This window comes from Grampus griseus (assembly GCF_964374135.1).
Source record: "Grampus griseus genome assembly, chromosome: 7".
Taxonomy (NCBI): Eukaryota; Metazoa; Chordata; class Mammalia; order Artiodactyla; family Delphinidae; genus Grampus; species Grampus griseus.
In genome coordinates this window covers 74351465-74375306 of record NC_139001.1, presented here as the reverse complement: position 1 = coordinate 74375306, position 23842 = coordinate 74351465, and the positions used below count along the sequence as shown (strand labels likewise).

The 23842-nt window shown below is 38.7% G+C and overlaps 1 protein-coding gene across 3 annotated transcripts in view; it reads left to right on the top strand.

The window, feature by feature from the left end:
* The window catches only part of GPD2 (glycerol-3-phosphate dehydrogenase 2), a 134427-nt gene that overhangs the window by 19432 nt on the left and 91153 nt on the right, over positions 1-23842 (top strand). For all 3 annotated transcript variants that reach the window (XM_082658127.1, XM_082658126.1, XM_082658125.1), the window contains exon 2: positions 16432-16541. In XM_082658127.1, coding sequence (XP_082514253.1) covers positions 16440-16541 — 102 coding nt within the window. In that variant the 5' untranslated portion in view covers positions 16432-16439. The remainder of the gene's footprint in view (positions 1-16431; positions 16542-23842) is intronic.

Genomic DNA, 23842 nt, shown 5'->3' with positions numbered 1-23842 from the left:
ATGCATGAAAAAGGAAATGTCTAGATGATCTCAATCTTTTATGTGAGGAATCTGAAGTCCAGAAAACTCAGGTGGCTTTGTTGAGGCTGAGATTGTCGCAGGGTGGGGGTCTGGCTCCGGTTGCTGACGGCCTGTCTGTGATCGCTGCAGAGCCTCAAGATACAGCCTGAAAAACAAACCACGCTCTTGCTGCTGCCAAACTAATGACCAAGGAAGTAGGCACAAGTGCACTGGGTGAGGTCATGTCTGAAGGTCGCTGCGTGGATGTTGGAACCTGGCATTTTGACAGGAGTCCTATTAGAAATACCATTTTGTAAGTCATTTTGTAAGTCCTGACGGCCTCGTGGTAAAATCACAGGCTCAACTATGGGCTAAATTTTTTGGATTAACTTTGGGTTTCACTTAACATTATCTCAGAATTTATGGTTGAGAAGAGGCTGTTGAGTATAAATCGCTAATGTGCTCTGCTGATTTCCACCAGCTATGTGATTTGACTGACAACAGTGCGAGCCTAGCCCACTGGGGTCTGGTGAATTACATCTGCTCAGCCAGAGTGTTCCTTGAGCTGGAATTGAAATGCATGGCCCTTTAGTTTCCGATGTGATGCCAACACTCAGGCAATTGACTTTTGCTCTTCAGTCTCCAGCAGGGGGAAAATTATGAAATAAAATAGGGAGAGGCTAGGCATCCTCAAGATTCAAACCCATAAATATAAATAACTGTAATTAATCATATGCAGTCTCTCTTGTCTATTACCTCTATACTCAGTGTGTCAGTAAGTTTCACACAGCTCTTTAGCGCCCTTCCTGTGTGGTTGGTGGGGAATGTTCTGAGTGCCTCAGCTTGTTGAGATGTGACCTAGGGTTCTTTTCCAATATGAGTTCAAAATCAGTTCAAGATATCATGAGTTGCTGGGGGGGAAAGTCACCTGCAACATACCCTAGCCCAAGGGGGAATAGAAAGACCTCTGCTGTTGGCATTTGAGAGGCTCTCTCAGTTGACACTCTGTTCTTTGTTACCAGCTTGTTAGACTGAATGGGCTGGAACAGTCTTTCAAGTGTGTAAGTTCAGCAGACATTTATATTCAAGATTATCTCTGAAGTGTTTGTTTTCCTATTACAGAATCCTATTTTTGACTGTGGTTTACATTTGTTTACTATTTTCTCATATGATTTATTAACCCTTCCTCTCTCTCTCCCCATTACGTCCTTTTTTCATACTTTCATCTACTCATTGTGAACAGGGCTAATGGCGTCCTTAAGAAAAAGCAACTGCTTTTACTCTTATTTCCTTGGAAAGCATCCTCTACGCTGTAGCTAGGGTCGATCTTCTTTCCTCCCTCCCTCTGTATAAATTCCATTGCATCATCGCACTGATTAGGACCTTCCACTGATTTTCTATCTCTATCTTGTCAGAATAAACACCTTGCTAGAAGGAAGTCATACGTGACTTGGCATATGTCTGGCTCTCTGACCTGATCTGGAACCCACTGCCCACATGATTCACTGTGCTGCCCCTACAGTGTCCAGTGGAGGCCAGGCGTACACCTGCTGTGTGTCTTTGTATGCCTGTCCCCTCTGTGTAGAAGGCCCTTCTCTTAGATCCCTGTGTGGCTGGCTTTTCCTCCTCAATTACGTTTGTGGCAAATAACCTGCCTGGACTTTCTATCTAAAGTAGATCCCTCCTGCCCCCAGTCACTCTCCAACCTAATTTTGTTCTTCGTAGCACTTGTCAGTTTCAAAGTACTCAATTTTTAAATTTGTTTATAGGTTTATTTTTTGTTTCCCCCAATCCATGAGAGCAGAGAACTTGCCAGCCCCTAGAACAATGCTGAGGATATAGCAGACATTCAGTCAATCCGAGTTGAATCTGTGTTGTAGGAATGAACGCTCCTCTTTTCATCTTCCTTAGTTGAGTAGTTCCTTCAGTGATACTTCCCTGAGTTTTGTTGAACTGTTGCTTTCATTATTTTCTTAGAGTGTACAATTTTAATCTCTCCCTCACCAATGGTAAGTGCATTTTTCATAAACCAGTTTCCAACAATGAATTTTGAAGTTTTTTAAGAGTGGCAGATAGCTTCTTTTTTGGCCCATTTATCTGTAATATTTTCCTTAAATCCAAGAGAGCACAGAAAAAAGGTTCTAGTTGTTTCTAGAGCAGAAGCATACAGCTTTGCCATATTTTTTTCATATATGTAATGTGAATTTGTTCAGATGAGGCAGAAATGAAATAAGAATTTTCTTTTTCTTATCTTGGACTATGTGCTTGTATCTGGCTTGAAATTCTTAATCTTCATCGGAGACCTGTGTAGTTTGTTTCATCCACGCTGTGTACCATAAACTTCTGGTAAGACATCTGGGAAGATCCACTGACCTAGAACAAAGGAAGGAAGGGGGAAAAAGGCCCTTGAATAAATACAGCCAGAATGTTGAAAATCCAAAAGCTAGAATGCTAATGAGTTGCTCCTTTTGCCTTGCTCAGAGTTATTTGTTTTTGGGTTTTTTTTGCGGTACGCGGGCCTCTCACTGTTGTGGCCTCTCCCGTTGCGGAGCACAGGCTCTGGACGCGCAGGCTTAGCGGCCATGGCTCACAGGCCCAGCCGCTCCGCGGCATGTGGGATCTTCCTGGGCCGGGGCACGAACCCGTGTCCTCTGCGTCGGCAGACGGACTCTCAACCACTGCGCCACTAGGGAAACCCTGTTTATTTGTGTTTTAAACACAGTTTTAGCTAAGTTGGCTCTCACTTTTCTGACCACAGTGGTAACAAGTTAGAAGTGATCTGGAGAGCCCAAAGATCAAAAGGGAAAATTACCATCAGCCCGATAGTTTGAAGAACCAGGAAAACTTTATAAAGCAGATACAGGAAGGATTCAAATGGGAACAGTGTGGTTTGGAGCCACTGAGTAAAGAGGTAATAGTATTCAACTGTTCCTGAGGACATTACCCTAGCAGCATAGTCTAATGTATATAAGGATGGCTCCAAGTCATCAATCATTGAATTCCTGGTTAATATTTTTGAGAAGACAAAGTGTGATTTGTACTTTTGAAATATTTAAATTCAAAATAGTTTAGACTTAAAAAAAAAACAACTATAAACTCCATTCAAATGTAAGCTCTTAGAAGGCAGGGATTTTTGTTATGTTTGTTCTCAGTTGTATGTTTAGTGCCTGGCATATGTTAAATGATTAGTAAGTAATTATTGAATGAAAGAATGAATGCAAGCCTTAATCATCCAACATTGCTAAATAAATAGGATATTAAGGTAATACCAAGCTTAGTGCAGAAGGTTTTTTTTTCCCCCTGCACCTACTGAATGAAGAAAAACCATAAAATAATACAAATTTAAAGTTAAAATAGATCTGGACATTTTCAAAGATGCTTCATTTATAGGTGGAGTGAAGATCAGCAAATTCAAATGATTTGCCTGAAATCACAAAGCAAGTTAGTAGTATAGATGGAATTACAAGGCGAGTCTCCTTAATCTCTCCTTCTAGAATACCCACGGGTGATTTTCTTTTTTAATATGGTATTTCAAGAATTAAAAGAATATAGAGGTTTTTGGTGTGTGTGTACTTTGTTTGGGGGGTGACAGTTTCAGCAAGAATATTGAGTAGAACCCTTGATCTGTGCATGCTATTTCAATTTTAGACCGTCAGATGCTAGGGTATTAGCTATGTAATGTCGGTACACAGTATCTCATGCACAGTGACTAGACTTGTTTATAGTCTAGTACTTGAAAGCTTTCCACTTAGGGTGTGTGCCCGTCCTTTCAAAGAAGAAAAGAAAAATCTAAAAAGGAGAGGCTTGGAGAGGATGCCTCATTCAAGTGGGGAGAATAAGATCTTATGACCAAGACTGTTTAGCCAAGATGACTGAGATGGAAATACAGCTTTGTTTATTACTTTTGCATAGGTGAAGACCCTACTATCTTTTCTTCTCCTTTCTGAGGGGCCAGGGGATGGAGCATTTACCAACTGTTGTATGATATGTATTCCATAATTTTGAAAGAAATTTTTGTTAGAAATATGAATTACTGCAGTCTTTCTCTCCTGTTGTTTGATTCTTACTTCCTTAAGGGTGAGACATTTTTAGGGAGTGTCATCACTAAGCTAAATAATATAAAATATGATTATTTTGTTGTAGTACATCTTAGATTTTCTTTGCATCTATGCTTTTTGTGTGTAATTTGACCCTTTGTTGATAGTTAGATTTATACATGCAATGGATTATTAGATATGTAGGGGAGTGAATTTTAAATGCAAATTTCAGCAGGCTATAGGGGAAAAGTGGTTACACGATGTAGAAAGTGGTTACCTTTATTTCCTGGGGATCTTCTCCAGCTCAAGGAAGCAGAATAAATGGTCTCCCCACCCCATATACTTTTTGGTCTCTGTTATAACTCCCAACGATGTCTTATGCATTAATAGAGCTGTAATTAAATTTAGAACTTTTTTATTTACAATGTAAGTAAATTAAATTAACTGAAATTATTGTGCTATAACTAATTATCATAAAAATTATATCATAGTTTTTTATGAGCCCAGATTTCATAAACTATCTTCAACAAGTATTTCCTAAAATGCATTTTTAATGACATATATAATGCAATTGCTACTGGAACTTTTGAAAGAATTGGTACATTTTCCTTGTATTTGGTGATAAAAATAACGAATAAAGCTGAGTTAACTCAATTGGCATCAGCATTTTGAAGTAAAAAAAAAAAAAAGCCAGTTTTTCAAAGTTTTGTTTGTGCTTATAACATTCTAAGGCAGATTCTCAAACCTTCTACATCTGTGCTATTCAAAAAAAAGAGATTTTGGAAAAATGATCTTTTCTCTTTAAGATTTTTTTGAGCCTTAAAAAATAATTCCTATATTTAGTAGATAGTTTTTCCTAATTCATAATGCCATATTTCTTAAAAATATACGATATTGGATAACAACAAAACAGATCTCTGATTAAGATCCAGGCAAATAGAAGCTTAATTATCTTAAACACTTCCTTTTCTGAACATGCTAAATTAATTGAAATTTTCTTAGGGTATATTTCTTTTGACTAAAGTTCATTATCATCTATATGTGTTAAAAACCTTTTCATTTGATTCACAGTGCCTGCGCACTATTTTATAGCACCCAAACCCTTTTTATATAATGAAGTAGATGTTTTCTTATGGAACATTTTAGGATGTGTAGTCAACAGCCATGATTGTTATTACTTTATAAGGGTTTGTTATGTTTATAATAAATCCGGAGGAGAGGCTTGATATATTTTAGTGTAAAGGCAGATATTTTGAGCTCTGTTATTTGATTTGCAGTTTATTCTATAACAAAGTAAAGGGTTTTATCTTGTCTTAATTACTGAAGTAGACTCTATAACAGAATGTCAAATCTAAAAAAAGGGGGTTTATGCTGCTAGAAGAATGTGAGCCATTTTCCTAACCCAACAATAGGGTTAGTAAAGGGGCAGAAAGACTGCAAGAAGCCCAGGACTGGGACTTCCCTGATGGCGCAGTGGTTAAGAATCCGCCTGCCAATGCAGGGGACATGGGTTCAATCCCTGGTCCCGGAACAGCTCACATGCCGCGGAGCAGCCAAACCTGTGCGCCACAACTACTGAACCTGCTCTATAGAGCCCGTGAGCCACAGCTGCTGAGCCTGTGTGCCACAACTACTGAAGCCCGCGTGCCTAGAGCCTGTGCTTTGCAACAGGCGAAGCCCGCGCACCACAACGAAGGGTGGCCTCCGCTCGCCACAACTAGAGAAAGCAAAGAAGACCCAACGCAGCCAAAAAAAAAAAAAAATATCACAGGACTAGTGTGGTCTGTTTGCCTAAAGAATTATTTTTGTGTGTGATTCACTGGTAACATTTCTTCTTCTTCAAGACAGAATTAAAGCTTTTTTCATTGTCTGCTGTATTCTTTTTAAGTGAGGCATTTCTTATTAGTTGATACATAAATGCAAGTTTATTATTTCATAGTTGGCATGCTATCCGCTCAATTCCGTAACCTGACTTGTGTCTTTATAAGGGGTGGGCATTTTGGGGAAGGAATGCTCCAGAATTTCTCTTATAAGGGGCATTTTATTTTATGCCTCTCAGGATTACCTTAAATTACATATGGTAAACAAAGAAGGCAGACATATATTTTTATGGAAAATCACTGATAGGATTTTACAACTTTAAACAAAAACCCATTAACATATCTAAGATGATAGAGAATATATATTAATTTCAGTTTTAAAATGATTTTAAAATGGAATACAAGTTCACCTGCATGAACTAATTATAGTTCTTCATGATTTTTAATAGCAATTCTATGGAGAGCAAATACAGTGGAAATCATTCCATTATGAATTAAACTATGATCATTTGCATTTAATGAATATAAATCTATTATTAGTTGAGATGGGCTTCATTGATTTCTTGTAATTCTAGAGTGAGCCTTATGAAAATAAGAGAAAAGGGTCAAATCTGTGACTTTATAGTACTGGTATGCATTTTAGAAATGGCAGAAAACATAAATACATAATACGGAAGTTACCTTGGCAACCCTATTTATTTTTTTAAAATTGAGTCTTACATAATAAATGACAGTTAGAGTGTGAGCATGTATCCTCTTGTTCCTCTGGGACCTTCTTTCCTTTTGATACGTTTTCATTTTGGAGGACTTTGGGAAGTAAATGCTTTAATTGGTTGTGGCATTGCATATTAAATTTAAAAGAAAACAAAAATTACACGAGAAGAATTCATGTGATAATGTTTGAGTTGAATTTTTATAAACAGAGGCTTCTAACTGGCTCATTTTAAATGGTTGACTTTATTTTCTCCTCTTTTTTTGGGGGGGTGCCTTGGCTTACATTTCTTAAAGTCTGATTTGAACCTCTGAAACCAGCGCAGCCCTTTTCTGTGCCAACTCCTTCTGTCAAGCTTCCAGGCGCCTGCTGTCCTTTGAGCCTGAGGGATGGTCCTGGGCTAACCTCTCTCTCCTCATCTGTAGCTGTGTGTTGTGTTTGTTCTAAAATGATATAATTGACCTAAAGGTGCCCCAGAGTGACTAGTAGGAATCATTTCCAAACTACCTTCTGGCTTGAAGCTATGTGGACCAATACAAATACAGTGTTTGTCTTCTTTCATTTTTCTCTTTGTTGCCCGATTCTGTCTCTTTTGTCTTTCTTAAAATGCTCTCCAGTCATTGAGATTTTTTTTTTTCTATCTTTTGGGTTGGGCCCTTCAGGCAAGGGATTTCCTGGGGAAATTGATTGGAAATGGAACCTGCCCTTCCCTAAAGCAGTGTGGCTTTTGGATAGTGTGTGGAAGACAGGGACCAAGCTAGGGTTTGGATGCTGTGCCAGCCATGTGTGATTACGTTGCTGAGCTTCCTCATCAGCCACAGGCCAAAATTTGGGGCATCCAGAGTCTGCGGACTCATTACATTTATAAGTTTTGTGCTGACTTTTACATGGTCCTTTCATTTATCTTGTTTTTCAGGAGAATGCTTTTCTCAATGATTTCAGAAAGATCTTTTTGTTTGTCCTTTGATATCCTGTTCAGTGTATGTAATTTTTACAACTGTAGGCTGTAAATTGTTATCATTGTTATTAAGGAAGGCCTAGGGAAGGTGAAGACACTTTTAAGCGTCTCCTGTTTTTTCAGGATTTGATACATTCAGTTATTTCCATTGCGATAATCTTTTGTGGATGACCCTTAGGTCCATTTTCTATCGGGACTTGGTCTAAATCCTTTTCAAAAATGTTTAAAGCAACTGAAAAAAAGAATGATTCAATTTCAGTTTATGGACTAGGGCTCCTCTCTGTTTGCAGAGAACAGGCTGACGGGCCTCTGATGTTGACTGTTGTTCATTTATGTCTGACAGCTTTCAAAAAGCATGCTTGAGGGCTCACTCTGTGTTTCTGTAGGGATCACATGCTGCTGTGTAAGATGTATGTGTGCAGAAGTTCCTCTCTGCTTGGCTGGGGAGGATGCGTTTGTAGGCAGAGCGCTAATCATTCTCCCCTCTATAAAGTCAACCTCGGGGAAAGAGGCAGTAGTACTTGGTGTGCTTTGATCGGTACTTGTTTGTGTAAGCACTTGATCAGGCTTAGGCTCGGTGTGCCTAAACTGTGATGTTCTTTCTTATAGGAAAGTATGCATAACATTTGCTATCACATCAATTGGAAGAATAAAGGGTTTGCTTTGTTGAAACATGCCTAGTTCAAAGCACCCCAAAACCTTGACTTTTATAGTTAAAACTAGTTGGGTGGGAAGGTGCTTTTGCGTTCACTCCCTGTTCTTCCATTTTGCTGTGAACTTGCTGTCAAGTTCCATGACTTTCTGGGTAGGACTTCCTCTGATGAGGCCCTGCACCCTTATTTAGTAAGATTCATGCAACTTTCTCCCTTAAGTCACTGAACTTGTGTGCAGGTGGATCTTGAGGCCCTGCGCTCTGACTTGTGCCATCTGTGGGTTTGACGGAGTGTCATGACTCAAAATAGATGAGGGGGAGGCTTTCCATGCACAGCCACAAGGGGGGTGGCTGCACAACTGAAGCGTAAGGAGTGTCTTCCTACCTTTGGACCTGCATCTGCTTAGGTAAAGGGCTGAGTGAAGTAGCACATGCTACATCTAGGTTACATTCTGGGAGTTTTATGTTTTAAATGCCTTGTTCATCTTGGGTTCTCAGTGTAGGTGATCAGAGGGTCATGGAATGCCTTTATATCTTGCTAGAGAACACATGTTCCAGGGACAAGGCTTGTGGTTGAAATGACTCTTCTGAAAATTATCTTTGAGCTATCCTCCTTCCTCCCCAGCACCCACACTGATAATTCTTGTGAGGGATGGAAAGAAATATGTTTGCATCTGTGCTGGCATAAGACTCAAAACCCTGAGAAGTCTCAATTTTTCTTAAATTAATGGAGATCCTGGAGGTTAAAATGGAAATAGCTGATTCTATGCAAGAGATCAGAGGATAGGAGAGTTTTTGTAGAAGTGAAGGGATCCTTCCACAGAGGAGTGATAAATCTCTTTGGATAGATTTTTATTTATGCTGAATTAAGAGAGAAGCTAGGACTGCAAGACAGGGAGAGGAGTTTGAGGACTCTATTTTGAGAATTCCGGGGCCAGGAAGTGTGCTTTTGTTCTGGAATAAATTTGCTTATGAGTAGTTGCCAAGGGGAACCCCAGCCGTTTCCAGTGGGTGGTTATTTCTTGTTTTAAATTCTCAAGTGTGTGGTTAAGTCATCTAAATGCATGATTTAATGTTAGCGTAGCCTTACCAATGAGTAGGAGGACGGTAGAAGTGGTGAGCGCTCAGGAACTATTTAAGATAGGGTCTGAGCGGTTGTCTTCATTGTCGAAGTCACTCTATCTATAATGAGAGTCCTAAAAGGACAGCCAAGAATCCTGTGGAGCCAGATAAGTTGCAGGGTTAGCTAGAAGCATGGGTCAGCAAACTTTGAAAAGTGGCAAGTCCAGTTTTTGTTTTGCTGGCAATAAGTACATTTTACTGTGAGCAGGTACATCTGTCAGTTTTAGGCAGAAAATTCCTCACACCATAGCTTTAGCTATGACGACTCTTGTGAGTTTAAGACCCTTCTATCTATATGTTTGCTGTTTTCTCTCCTTAGGTGTTCTGTCAAGATCTTAAATATTTTTGCTTCCAAATGAACTCCTCTCCTGCCTTAAACTTGCTTCTCTTTCTGATTCTTAATGTTGTAATGTTGGGGCAAATCCCCAGTTACCCAGGCTAAAGCCCCTTATGACTATCAGTCTCTTCCTGTTTCCTTCTGTAATCACTTGTCAGATTCTGTAATGGTCTCGAATTGAGTGCTGTCATTAGAGATTTCTGCAAAGCATCAATGTCTGCATTAGTACTTTTCAGTGTTGTCCTAAACCAGGCTTTCGTCTTCTCATGTGGGGACTCTTTTATTGCTTTCCAGTTGGTCCCTCAGTCTTCATCATAAGCTTCAACACCAAAACCTACTTGAACATTCTTCATAAGTCATGAGATGAAGCAAGCTTGTTTCTTTCATCTGGAATCTCAGCTCTCATGGCCAACAGAATATCATAGAAAAATATCTTATTTCACATGTACAGAATGTTCTTATCTCTTGCCCTGGACTTCTTTTTAAACCTCATTTTCAAATGAACATCGTCTCCTGCCAAACCAGATAACAACTTGCATGCCTCCTGAACATTACCATGATGTTCTCTTTCTCCTCCAAATCTTTCTCAATCCAGACCTGCCGTACTCACTCCCCTCCAAATCCTTTTTTCTTCAAGAGGCTTTTCAAGTATCCTGTCTTCTGAAACCTTCTTTAATCATTTAGTGAGAATTAATCTCTTTTCACTGCAATGATATAGTACCTTGTTTTCTTTTCTATCAGAGCATGTATGTGCATCTATGTTTGTTGGTTTTTTTTTCCTATTTTGTCATTACCGTGCATTTAGAGCATACAGGATGAGCTGAAGCATAAGTTCACTGTGCCATCTTGACTGGATAGTCACCGATTTTTTTTTTCAATTTGATATTGACATGGTTTAGTAAATAATGTAATTTAACAGCCTGCTTTATTTCTAAACCCTTCCAGCCCTTCCACTCATTTTGAGGGAACCCAAGTCACAGAAATTCAGGTGAAGTATAATCACTGTCCATTTAGTGATTCCTTTCTTTCTTTGAGGGCATGATAACTCAGTGCTTGAGTTAGAATAGAACAAAGGAGAAATAGCATCTTAGTTTTATTCTGCGCTATATCTTCTGGTTGATGAAAATGGTTATCAGATAGTGCTTTACCGTGATTCCCTATCTCCACTTTGAGCTATTTCTTTCTTTTGGCTGTAATTTAAATGTTTTCTTTTTCTTCCAGGTTTATTGAGATAAAATTGACACGTAACATTGTATTAGTTTAAGACATAAAACAATGATTATATAACATTATAATGATTATATAACATAAAACATAATGATTATATAACATATATAACATTATATATGTGTATATATATATATATAAAATGAAATGATTATCATAGTAAGTTTAGTTAACATCCATCACCTCACATAGTTATGATTTCTTTTCCTTGTGATGAGCAATTTGAAGATTTCTTCTCTTAGCAACTGCTGTACATTACATCCCCAGAACTTATTTATCTTATAACTGAAAGTTTGTACATTCTGACCACCTTCACCCATTTCTCTCACCTCCCACCCCCTGTCTCTGGCAACCACCAATCTCTTCTCTGTTTCTGTGAGTTGGGGTTTTTTTAGATTCTACATGTAAGTAAGATTATACTGTATTTGTCTTTCCCTGTGTGTCCTATTTCACTTAGCATAATGCCCTCAAGTTTCATCCATATTATTGCAAATAGCAGGGTTTCCTTCTTTTTTCATGGTTGGATAATATTCCTCTGTGTGTGTGTGTGTGTATGTGTTGGGGTGTGTGTGTATCACATTTTCTTTATCAATTCATCCATTGATGGACACCTAGATTGTTTCCATGTCTTGGCTATTACAGATAATGCTGGAATGAACATGGGGGTACAGATAGTTCCTTGAGATAGTGATCTTGTTTCTTTTGTATATACACCCAGAAGTGGAATTGCTGGATTATATGGTGGTTCTATTTTTAATTTTTTGAGGAACCTCCATACTGTTTTCACATAGTGGCTACATTCATTACATCCCCATCAACAGTGCAAAAGGGTTCCCTTTTCTCTACATCCTTGCCAACACTTACCTCACTTTGTGTGCATGTGTGTGTGTGAGGTGGTATCTCATTGTGATTTTGGTGTGCATTTCCCTGATGATTATTGATGTTGAGCACCTTTTCATGTACCTATTGGCTATTTGTGTGTCTTCTTTGTAAAAATGTCTACTTAGTCATTCTGCCTGTTTTTAAATTGAATTTTTTTTTTGCTATTGAGTTGTATGAATTCTTTATATATTTTGGATATTAACCCTTTATTAAATATATGTTTTGCAAATATTTTATTCCATTCATTAGGTTGCCTTTTCATTTTGTTAATGGTTTTCTTTGCTGTACAGAAGCTTTTTAGTTTGATGTAGTCCCACTCATTTTTTTTTTTTTTTTTTGCTTTTGTTGTCTTTGCTTTTAGTATCAAATTAAAAAAAAAAATCATCACCAAGACCAATGTTAAGGTGCTTACCCTCTATGCTTTATTCTAGGAGTTTTATGGTTTCAGGTCTTATCATTTAAGTCTTTAATCCATTTTAAGTTGATTTTTTTGTATGGTGTAAGAAAGTGGTCTAGTTTCATTCTTTTGCATGTGGCTGGTCCAGTTTTCTCATCACCGTTTATTGAAGAGACTGTCATTTTTCCAGTGTATATTGTTGGCTCCTTTGTTGAAAATTAATTGACCATGTATGCATGGGTTTATTTCTGGGCTCTCTATTCTGTTCTATTTATCTATGTATCTGTGTTTATGGCAGTATCATATTGTTTTAATTATGATAGCTTTGTAATATAGTTTGAAGTCAGGAATTGAGATGCCTCCAGCTTTGTTCTTCTTTCTCAAGATTGCTTTGGCTATTCAGGGTCTTCTGTCTATGAGAGTATTAGTAACATTCAGTGTAGCACAACTAGTTATAAGACTGTTATAAGACAGACTTTGATATTTAATCCTCCAAATCGATTGCAAACCCCTTGAGAGCAGTTGATAAACTCACAGATATATTTAGTTGACTAACTTTGTTTAAGGTTTTATTTAGTTGCCTGGTGTTCTCCTTGCAAGAATTAGAGGGCTGGCATTGGTCTGTGCAAATGCAGGAGCCAGTCCTGAGTCAATGTATACGTGATTTATTCACAGGCTATTTAACATAGACATCAGGCTATGATAACTAAGCTAATTTTACTTTTAGTTGATTTTTCTACCTCTGGTTTCCTTTTCTACCTCTGGTTTTCTCTTCTACCTCTGACTTTCTCATACTTTTAGTTGCAAAAGGTAAAGATTTATTGACATTTTTATTCCCAGTCTTTGCTAACTTCCTGGTTGTAGCTTTTATGTAGAAGGAAGCAATCTTTTCCTCTTTGTCATCATTGTGAAAACTTTTTTCCTTATAATGGAATGTAAGTGGGTATAAGTAGTTCACAGCACATAGTTTAACGTTAATCTGGTTTTACATTTCTTTCTGTCAACGTTAGAACAAAGTTTTTACATCATCTGGCAGAAGGTTACTAGCAGATATTTTGTCAGAGTCTTCCTCATTGCCTTAGAGAAACCTAATGCCAAGGGACTGTACACTTTGGGTGACTGCTTGTGAATAGGGCTTTCTTGAGTAATAGCAAAATATGGTGTGGCTCTTGGGGAGAGGTTGGCTTTTCAGAGCAAAGGCAGGGCAGAACCACCTAGTGATTAGGAGCAAAGACTAAGCTGTGGCTTTGTCACTTACTAGGGAATGACCTAGGACAAATCCCCTACTCTCTTTGAACTGCAAGTGCCTCTTTTATGAAATTAGGATGTTGTGAGGGTGATATGAGCTGATATATATAAAGAATTAAAAGCATGGTACCCATTACCTAGCAAATAACTCAATAAATGGCAACTATTGTCATTATAACATTAATGATGATGATGATCATTATCATCATCATCTTGGGAGAGTCAGGTGAAGCCGACTGATTCTGTGCTTTTGTAAGAGTGATTTATTCGTTACAACCAGCTAGATTATCTTGTGGATAAATTTGATCACAATAGAAATAATAATATTTAAGTGTAGGTTATTTTATGAAAATACTGAAAAAAGAAACTTTATTATAGCCAATGTTATCAATAACTCTGCAAAATAATATGTCAATGCAGTTCTTCCATAGTATTTGTGGCTCATTGAGAAAATCCATGAAGATATCCTCCTTAGCAAGTTTTGGTTTCAGGAAAATCAAATTGAGGCAATATAATAAGGTGAGCAGGGAATGTAGGGAGCTACACAATTGGAAAAACTAGCTCCAAACTTAACTGGCTGAATGCACACCTCTGCTGAGACACTTTATGACTGTGTTGTATGACATCCCTCAGTTAGCTATACTGATGTGTGGTGTCCTTTGTGAGGTCATCAATGACATTATCAACAAGACAGAAGGAATGATACTGAGCTAAAGTCAACCACCTGCAAAACTCACATCCAAGGGATTGCCAGGCTACCATCTATTTGGGGTGGGCACAGGCATTGTTCAGGTAATTAGAACTAGGTCTCTATTCTCTGTCTCTAATTGTCAGGGAAGCCCAGTTAGCCAGGGGATAGCATGCTGTCTCCGGGCTGCTAGGGTTTCTGTTGTGCGATAGGCACCCATATGAACATTTATAGCAGTACTAGGAATGGTGATGCTGAGCTGTGACAAAGGGGTGCCTTCCAAGTTGGCTCAATTGCGGTTTTCACCATCAGAACAATCGTGGACGTTAGGTTTTTCTTAGGGTTGACTGAATGATGAATGGAAGCCCCAGCCAACATACATCAACTCTTTTGCATAACTTGGGAGAGAGGGGATGGTTGATTCAGAGAAGGGATGGGAAAGACGAGACCTCCAGCAGTAAAGAACATACGCATGTGAAATATTTTTCTGGTGAGAATCTTAAAAATAAAGATGAGTCTTAGAATTTAGGAGTTTGTCAGAAAAGAATGAGATCAGAAGAAAAATAAAATTTTAAGAAATGCCAGCTTTTATTTTAGTATATAATTTATAGTATTCCAAAATGGATTTTCTGTAGAGTCAGAGTTACCAACTGCACTTGAAATTCTTTGATTTAGGATAGTTATGCTAATAGATTCTATTCAGTCAACATGAACTCAAACTTTTTTTTTTTAATATATAAATTTATTTATTTATTTTTGGCTGTGTTGGGTCTGCATTGCTGCACGTGGGCTTCCTCTAGTTACGGCGAGTGGGGGCTACTTTTCGTTGCGGTGCGCAGGCATCTCACTGCGGTGGCTTCTCTTGTTGCAGAGCACGGGCTCTAGGTGCACGGGCTTCAGTAGTTGCGGCACAGGGGCTCAGTAGTTATGGCTCGTGGGCTCTAGAGCGCAGGCTCAGTAGTTGTGGCACACAGGCTGAGTTGCTCCGCGGCATGTGGGATCTTCCCAGACCAGGGATCGAACCCGTGTCCCTTGCATTGGCAGGCGGATTCTTAACCACTGTGCAACCAGGGAAGTCCCTGAACTCAAACATTTTAACTGTATCATAATTTACATTGAGATACTATATGTTTTTTACTATCCTAGGTTAAAATTGACTTCATATTAAATAATTTGAGTTGTGAGATATCTGTAAAGCATAAGGTATGTTGTCCAGACAGGTCAGAACTCCACCCATTCAGGAAAGTAGGGTAGTGGCTTCCCTGTAACACATGGGTGTGCCAGCTGCTTTTGTAAGTGAAAGACTTAGGCAGGTCAAATTGCTAAATATCAACTCTAAGTTAGAATTGTTTTTAGGTGATCACACAGTGTTATCGTTTTTTTGTTTTTTTTTTTTTTGTTTATCAGAATAAAAGGGAGTAAGATGTTTTTCGTTGGAATTTTTATTTTTATTTATTTTAGTTTTTTTGGCTTCTGAAAAAGTTAGACTATTTAAGTCCTCAAAAAAAAAAAATTAAGAAATTCCATCAATCCAATAGTGGAATTTTTTTTTTTTTTTTTAACAAGTGAGAAGAAAGAAAGTCAAGAGCTAACACAGTACAAGACTTTATTTAGAAATATACAGTGAGCACGAAGGAGTGCTTGATCTGGGTTTCCCCTTGAAATTTTGGTGCCATGCAACTCTGGCTAGAAGAAACCTTTTTTTTTTTTTTTAAGTTCCCTTAATGAAAGGAATGATAGCAGTGTTATATCTGTCATTTTGTAGAAGGATCATGGCATGGTTTTCTTTTACTTTTTATCTGTAAAGTGTAGACTCTTCCAGGGATAGAAATGTAAACGTGTTGGCTTTTGGTTTTAGCGAGAGCTTCTTTCTGAAGGGGAAAACTCAGGAAGGGAGTTGTTACCAGAGTGGAATTCAACACTTGCCAGAGAACCCAAGGCAGGCATGAGGTTCATTGTCCTGTTGAGTGACAGAAGACTTCCACCAGTTCTTTTTGTGGAGGGGATTAGTGGTGGAACAAATTTGCAAGTACAGCATGCAGTTTTGTCAGGTACCCATTTCTTTTCACCGCTCTCTTGACTTTATACCATGTAAATAACCTCAGTTGTCTCTGAATTTTTCTTTCTTTAATTCCTATTGGATGGTCATTTTATAAAGTCAGTTTCTTGGTTTTTTTGTGTATTGTTTTTGAATTGTGGTATACAAATTGGTATGTTAACAAATTCCTTATTGTGTGTTTTCTTTTCTAGTTTAACATAATTTCATAATCTAGGCAGTCTCTTTTTGTTTCTGGATTATTGTGTGATAAAAATCCCAAATAACTTTTTTGTTTCTTTTTTTGTCTCTGTAGGCTAAGAAATGGCATTTCAAAAGGCAGTGAAAGGGACTATTCTTGTTGGAGGAGGTGCTCTTGCAACTGTTCTAGGCCTTTCTCAGTTTGCTCATTACAAAAGGAAGCAAGTAAGTAACTGTACATGTATTGATTATAATATGAAACAAATCTGTTAAAGAACTGTGTATGGGGCGTGTGTAGGCTAATGGTATTGTTTAGAAATTACTGTCTCAGCTTGATCTGAAAAAGACACTAATTTAGAATACTGCCTTAATGATCCTTGAGAACTGTGTATATCTCATTTTTTAAAAAGTAAATTTCTTTGTCAGAAAGCATTATATTATTTAGCCTCTGTTTTGGCTCTTTGGTTTTAAAAGACTGCTTCATTTCAGAGTGCCAGGGTTTATTCATTTATACTTTCCTTGTCTAATTCATCCAAATGTCTGGATACCTTCTATGCTCCTGCCAAGAGTTTGTCTTACTAGAAGGCAGGCAGCTGAGAAAGGAAATGGAAAAGAAAGAGCCTATACAAAAGGCTCAACTCGGAATCTTGGGTTTATTTCTGAAAAGTTTAGTTACTTATGTAGTATTATTACTTTATATTGGGTAAAATTTTTAGTGGGAGAAAGCTATGAAAATGAGATTGGTATGAAGTTTCCAAATAATTTAAAGTGTTCAGTTTATTTTCATTTTGTTTTTTTTTCCCCCTTTGCACTACAACTATGCCTTCCCATAGTTCAGCCAGGAAATAACTTTGGTGAATGGTTTTGTTCTTTTCAGGCTTGAAATACTAACCTCAGTAGTTAGTATTAATCTCCTGTTCCCCCTTCCCTATGTCATTAGGGCATTTTGTGATACCAGTTGGTTGGTGCATTTCCAATTCAAAGATGGAGGTGAAGGAATTTGGGAAGCTATTTGTAGCTGGGCTCTCTATGAACTACTCACATCCCACATTTTTGTGAGAACCTTTAAGCCCTGCCTGGGCTGTCTTGTACATGTTTTTTCTGTTTCTTTGTGCTACATGGTGGTGGAGCCAGCCACGTTGCTTGGAGTCCCATGTCCTGAATGGGAAATACCACGTTAAAAACACATATTAAGAAGAATCAATTTGCTGGCTTATAAATAAAAAAGAAGCTAATTTCTAGTGCTACCTCCTAAAGATGGACGATATTGAACAGGTTGTGCTTGTTTTTTTCATTCTTAACTGTGAGCACATTACTCTTAAGGTTTCCCTAGGTATACATGTTGCAGGTATTACTGACTTGCTATTGAAGCTCATTCTCACCTGCTGAACATGCTTGATGCACTATTTCTTTTAAAATGTTTCCTTGGTTCCTTAAAAGTAAGTGTGAAAAGATGTTGGTTTTGCTCAGGCTATTTTAGAAGTGCAGTTCTGTTGGGGACATGGACTTTAACAGATTAGATTACTTCTGCCATCTTTTACCGGTGGTATCTGAAACGATATTGGATAGTGCCAGTGCCAAAGGTCACGATGTCTAGTATGGTAAGTTGTTGCTAAATTTGTACATGGTTCATGTCTGTTAACAACAGTAAGGATGTTCTATTTCCGAGTTAATAACTTAACTTTGAACCTAGGGAATACTGTTTCAGAAATATATTTTGTTGTCGTTGTTGTTTGACTTTTCTTCTTCACAGAATAGAATAAGCAGTTGATACTGCCTCCCATCCATCAAGTTAGGGGTTAATTTTAGTCAGTAAAATCAAGCAAGATGAAGGTCTGTTGATTCCTGGGACATTTTGTCATTTTCTCCTTCCTAAGTTAGACATCCTGACCACCCTAATAGCCAAACGAAACAGATACCAGCAGTTTCAAGTCATTTATAATTGTAATCTGACAAGTTCTTTTGAGAAAAATCACCATAGGCATATTCAATCAGTGAGTTGCATAAGACATATGCCCAAGTGTGTGTATTCTTTTTGCAGTGATTCCTGTCCCTTTAAGCCACTGCCGTGAGCGTATCTTGGGTAGCAGTTTTGGATGTAACCATAGGGATTGGCAAAAAAGAGAGGGGTGTGTGAGGAGGGGGGAGGAGACCATCTCAGTTGAGCCATTGACATAAAATGACCACAGGCCTCAGCTGTCCTCTCTCAGAGAATATCTGCCAATCAGAGCCATTCTAGGGGAGGAAATTTTCCCGACTTCAATAGTCAAGAAAGAAACTGCCCCTTGACACCCATTATTTGGCTACATTTTACAGAAGCTGTGACCTTAAATGTGACTAGGCACGCTCTGTTTTTCTTGAGAGCAATACTTAAAGTATTGGCTTGTGTTTCTATCTTTTTTCCAGTTTTATGAAATGATTCCAACTGATAAACTGTCCTCCTTTAAGAATAAGTTGGTTTTGAAAGCCCCAGGTACTGATGGCCGAGAAAACTGTCTGCTGACTTTTAAGCTGAGGCACATTTTGCTGGCATTCCTGCACTCGAAGCTCTGCATCCCCTGGCACCTAGCTTGTGCTCATTTGATATTCCTGGTGCAAAGCTTCCTTCCTAAAATACAGGCAGAGGTCGTATTCCAAATACAAACGGGTTGATTGTAAAAGTTGGTCAGTTGTTTCAGCACCTTTGGTGACGGGATAGTGCTGTAAGTGTTTAGCTGCTAGGTCAGCTCACAGAACCCTTTTAAATTAGCTTGTATTTGCAGGGAAAAGAATAAAAGGAAAACTATTGTATATACTTTCTTGATTAATTAAATGGAAAACACAATGAAATCCACTAAGATGTGGTTCACTTACCTTTTACTCAGTCGCTTGAATAAAAGCTACCGTAGGTGAGGAAATAGAGACATTTGTGAAGACTGGCATTTCTTGTGGGCAGGTTGGAGGTTAGAGGTGATAGCAAAGATTTTTTTGTTCCACTTTACTTCATGGTGTGGCTTTTCTTCATGCAAGCATACTATTAACATTTATGTTATGTTTTTCAGTGGTGAAGAGTCTCCACTGTTGACCCAAGTGAGGCCTAGAGATTTTTTTTTCTTTGGAGATAAGGTCAGATTTAGAAAGGATGGAGATCATGGCCTAAGGAGAGAGCTGTTGTTATTGTTGTTGTTATTATTATTATATTTTGGAGCTGGGCAACCTAAATCTTCAATTCCAGCGAGGAAGCTGATGGGGGAAAGATGAATGGAATGTTGGCCTCTTTTGACTGTGTCCACCTGCAGGGAAGGAGGTTTGTGACCACAAATGACATCCACACTTCAGGCCCCCTCCAGTGATACATGTAGGATTTTTTTGAGTAGTCTTGGAAAGGCTTCCTATTCATTCCATTTTCCCTCTCTTTTTGTTTCCTCACCCACATGTAGGTGACTAAGTTTCCACAAAGCCTTCTTGATTTTTCCTTTCCCCAGACCAGCTGTATGCCAAGGAACAGGAGGCCGTGTAGTGGGATATAAACTCCCCAGCACTATCTTAAATCCCACCAGGGATGTAGCAAGCAAACACCCCTGCAGTGGTGTGCAGATTTTCAAGAGTAAGGTATTTGTCATTCACTGTTTAGTATAGGTCTGTTTAATAATAAACTTTTCATTGGAAGGGACCTAGAAGACATCCAGTCTTCCTCTCGGGACAGTTTGCTTTTCTCGGCTCTCCTTACTGTCTAGTGAAAGGGAAGTGTTACTTCATGGGACAGCTTCCTTTTCTAATTCCAAGGTGGTGGGAGAATGGAGTTTAAATTAGGAGAGAGGGCCCTGGGTAGCTTCGGAGGCGGTAAACCTTAGCAAGGAACAGTGGTGGAGAGCGTTACAGTCAGGGCTGCAGGAGGGTTCCTCAGGGGGGTGGGAAGAATGGGGGCAAAACTAGGGTAGGATTGCAAACTTTTAACTGAGGGCTGCCTCGGGCTTTTGTCTTGTCATTAGACACTGAAGGCCTTTTTTTGGAAACTTGAAAAAATTTTAAACTCCACATTTCTTTCATACCTTCTAGGTCCTAGCTGGAAACTGGTGTAACAGTGTGGGCTCCTTTTTAACCCCAGCGGTGTGGTTGATGTAACAAAGATCTCTTTAGGGCTGAGGGTGGGCCTCTCGTGCTCAAACTGTTCCTTCCATTACCCACTCTGGAGGTGTGGTGGGCTCTGGGAGCCAGCTCTGAGGTGAAGCCTGAGAACCACAGAGAGCTTTCTCAAAGCCCAGATGTGAATGTTTTTTTCTTCTTTTCTGCACCATGCGTAGGCAGGGAATCTCTCTTCAGTGTGAGGAGTGATATTATTAGAATCAAGGAAATGAGAGATTCTCGTCGATGTTCTGTTCATAGCAACGTAACAGAAAGGACGAGAACACGATCTTTGGAGCGTCTTTGCAGGCTGTCTGCATCGACACCCAGCTCTGCTTCTGAACAGCTGAGTGACTATGGGCAATTTTCTTAAATTCTCTAGGCCTCATTCTTCCCCCATCTGCAAGATGGGGAGAACAGTGCTACTTCCCTCATAGGACTGTTGATGAGCAGTAAAGCCTGGGAGAATTCCTGGAATATAGTAAACTTGCCAAAAGTGTTAGTTATTCCCAGGGGATATGAACATAAAGTGTGAATAACTGTATGAATATATAGTGAGCACGAAAGTTGCTCTCATCTTTGGAGACCCTTGGGTTCAGGGATACCGTGTTAAGACTTTGAGGTTTAGTAGCAAATGGCCTGTCCTTCATCTGAGCTTGTAGGAGAATGGCTACAAACGGTCACACAAACACCCTTCTGTTTTCTCTTCTACTTGATTCCTGATCTGAAGATGAGCCAATAACAAGGTAGACAACACCAATTATTGGCTTAAACTTTCTTCCTGTTGTAAGTAATAAATTCCTTGAAGTTCCCACTGTGGTTTTTTTTTCTATTTAAGCTTATATAATTTATGGCAGACTTGATTTATATGGTGATATGTTCCTAAAAAGTTATGTGAATATAGTCTTTTTGATAAATTAATGAATATATAATACAACACTATTTGTTGTAATTCTATGGTGAAACAATTTAGAAAGCTCTGGGTTTTTTTGGGGGGGTGTAAACCTGGTTTTTGAGGGTAAATCAGAATTTAGCTTGAAGGGGAATACAATTAAACTTATTGTTTCCTAAAGCCAATGATGTAGTAATATTTGTTAACAACAGGATCTTCATGCTTTGCAAAATAGCCTCTCACTTTGTAAGAGACAGCCTGTACCTTGAGTGGATTACTAAAGGCTATAGTTTACTTTGTTATGCATGGTAATGAAGGGAACATGAAAACCACGATAGTGGTGATGTTAGTGAGTTGATAGGATTAGGTGAGTTGAATTATAAGTAAACCTATATACCACCTTTTTGAGGAAAACTACTTATGCTAATGCGAGGCAAAGTGAAGTATGAAAGTTAAAATCCATAGGAATTTTGAGAACATTGTTTTACTCTCAGTCTCTCCCTCTCAATACATTATTTGTAAGAGATCCTAGTAAACAAGGGTCTTTTGATTGGTAGTACCAATGACCCCAAATTCAGAAGATAGGATTGGTGCAGCAGCAAAAAAATAATGGCATGATTATATCTAGTCAAAGTAAGATCTACTTTGGGGGTTATTTTAATGGTTCCTCAAATGAAAAGATATTTAGCTCCCTGAATGTGTCTGTTAAGCAAGTGTGGCTGGGTTTTGGTGAGCTTGTTACTGTGCACAGGTTATGAAAGTTTCCAGAACTCTAGTTTCTTTATAAGGTAAGGATACTGTCACTTTACTCCCAGGCTTTTCTCCCCTGCCAAGCACTAACCAGTTCAGAATATACAAGATAATGATCACAGTACCTGACACATTAGCAGGTCTTTAGTATCTATTATACCTCTTTCTTTCTCCCCCACCCCCATACAGGATATAAAATATTTGAAATAGACCTAGCCTTGTTTGGCGTAATAAGAGAAATACAGCACCAGGTTTCTTTAAATCGCTGAGTTTTTTATTGGCATAATGCTGCTTACATTAACTGCTGGCCAGAGAAACTGGTAGAGGTTAGAGAAACCTTAAGATGAATATCAATCAAAGAGAAATCAAAATTATAAGCACAGGGCTTCCCTGGTGGCACAGTGGTTGAGAATCTGCCTGCCGATGCAGGGGACGCGGGTTCGAGCCCTGGTCCGGGAAGATCCCACATGCCGCAGAGCAACTAGGCCCGTGAGCCACAACTACTGAGCCTGCGCGTCTGGAGCCTGAGCTCCGCAACGAGAGGCTGCGACAGTGAGAGGCCTGCGCACCGCGATGAAGAGTGGCCCCCGCTAGCTGCAGCTAGAGAAAGCCCACGCACAGAAACGAAGACCCAACACAGCCAAAAATAAATAAATAAATTAAAAAAAATTATAAGCACAACCAATCAAAATCATAAGCACACTAAATACTAGTGAGGATGTGGAGCTACAGGAACCCTCATTCATTGTTGGTGGGAATGCGAAATGACACAGCCACTTTGGAATGCCATAGTTGGGTGGTTTCTTACAAAACTAACCATATTCTCACCATATGATCCAGCAGTCACACCTATTGATATTTACCCAAAGAAGCTGAAAACTTATGTCCACACAAAAACCTGCACATGGATATTTGTAGCAGCTTTATTCGTAATTGCCAAAACTTGGAATCAATCAAAATGGCCTTCAGCAGGCGAATGAATAAATAAACTGTGGTCCATCCACACAATGGAACATCATTCAGCACTAAAAAGAAATGAGCCATCAAGCCGTGAGGAGACACGGAGGAACCTTAATGCGTATGACTCAGTGAAAGAAGCCAATCTGAAAGGGCTGCACACTGTATGAATCCAGCCATATGACATTCCAGAAAGGGCAAAACTTTGGAGACAGTAAAAAGATCAGTGGTTGCCAGGGATGTATGCAGGGAGATGAATAGGCAGATCACAGAGGATTTTTAGGGCAATGAAAATACTTTGTGTGATACTGTCGTGATGATACATTGTCCAAAACCACAGAATGTCCAACATCAAGAGTGAACCCTTAAGTAAACTACTGACTTTGGGTGATTATGATGTATCAGTGTAGGTTCATCTTTGGTTAAAAAATGTGCCACTCTGGTGAGTGATGTTGATAATGGGGGAAGCTGTATGTGGGGCAGGAGGTATATGGGAGATCTCTGGAATGTCCTCTCAATTTTTTTTGTAAAACTAAAAGTGCTTTAAATTTTTTTTAAGTTACACTTAAAATCATAAGCATAACATCTAGGACAAGGTGTCAACTGAGAAAATTTCAATTGTAAAAATTCTACTTAAGTATCACTTTTCAATAGTATCTTTGATGGAATATAACTATTTATTTTTTGAATGCACTTAGTATCTTGAAGAATTTAACCTCAGTTGTAAACATTCTTCTGGCTCCTAAGCTAAAGAATATCTGTGGGTCTGAAATCAGTAGAAATCTTCCCGAGCACTAATGTAGCTGAAATTATCACCTGACAC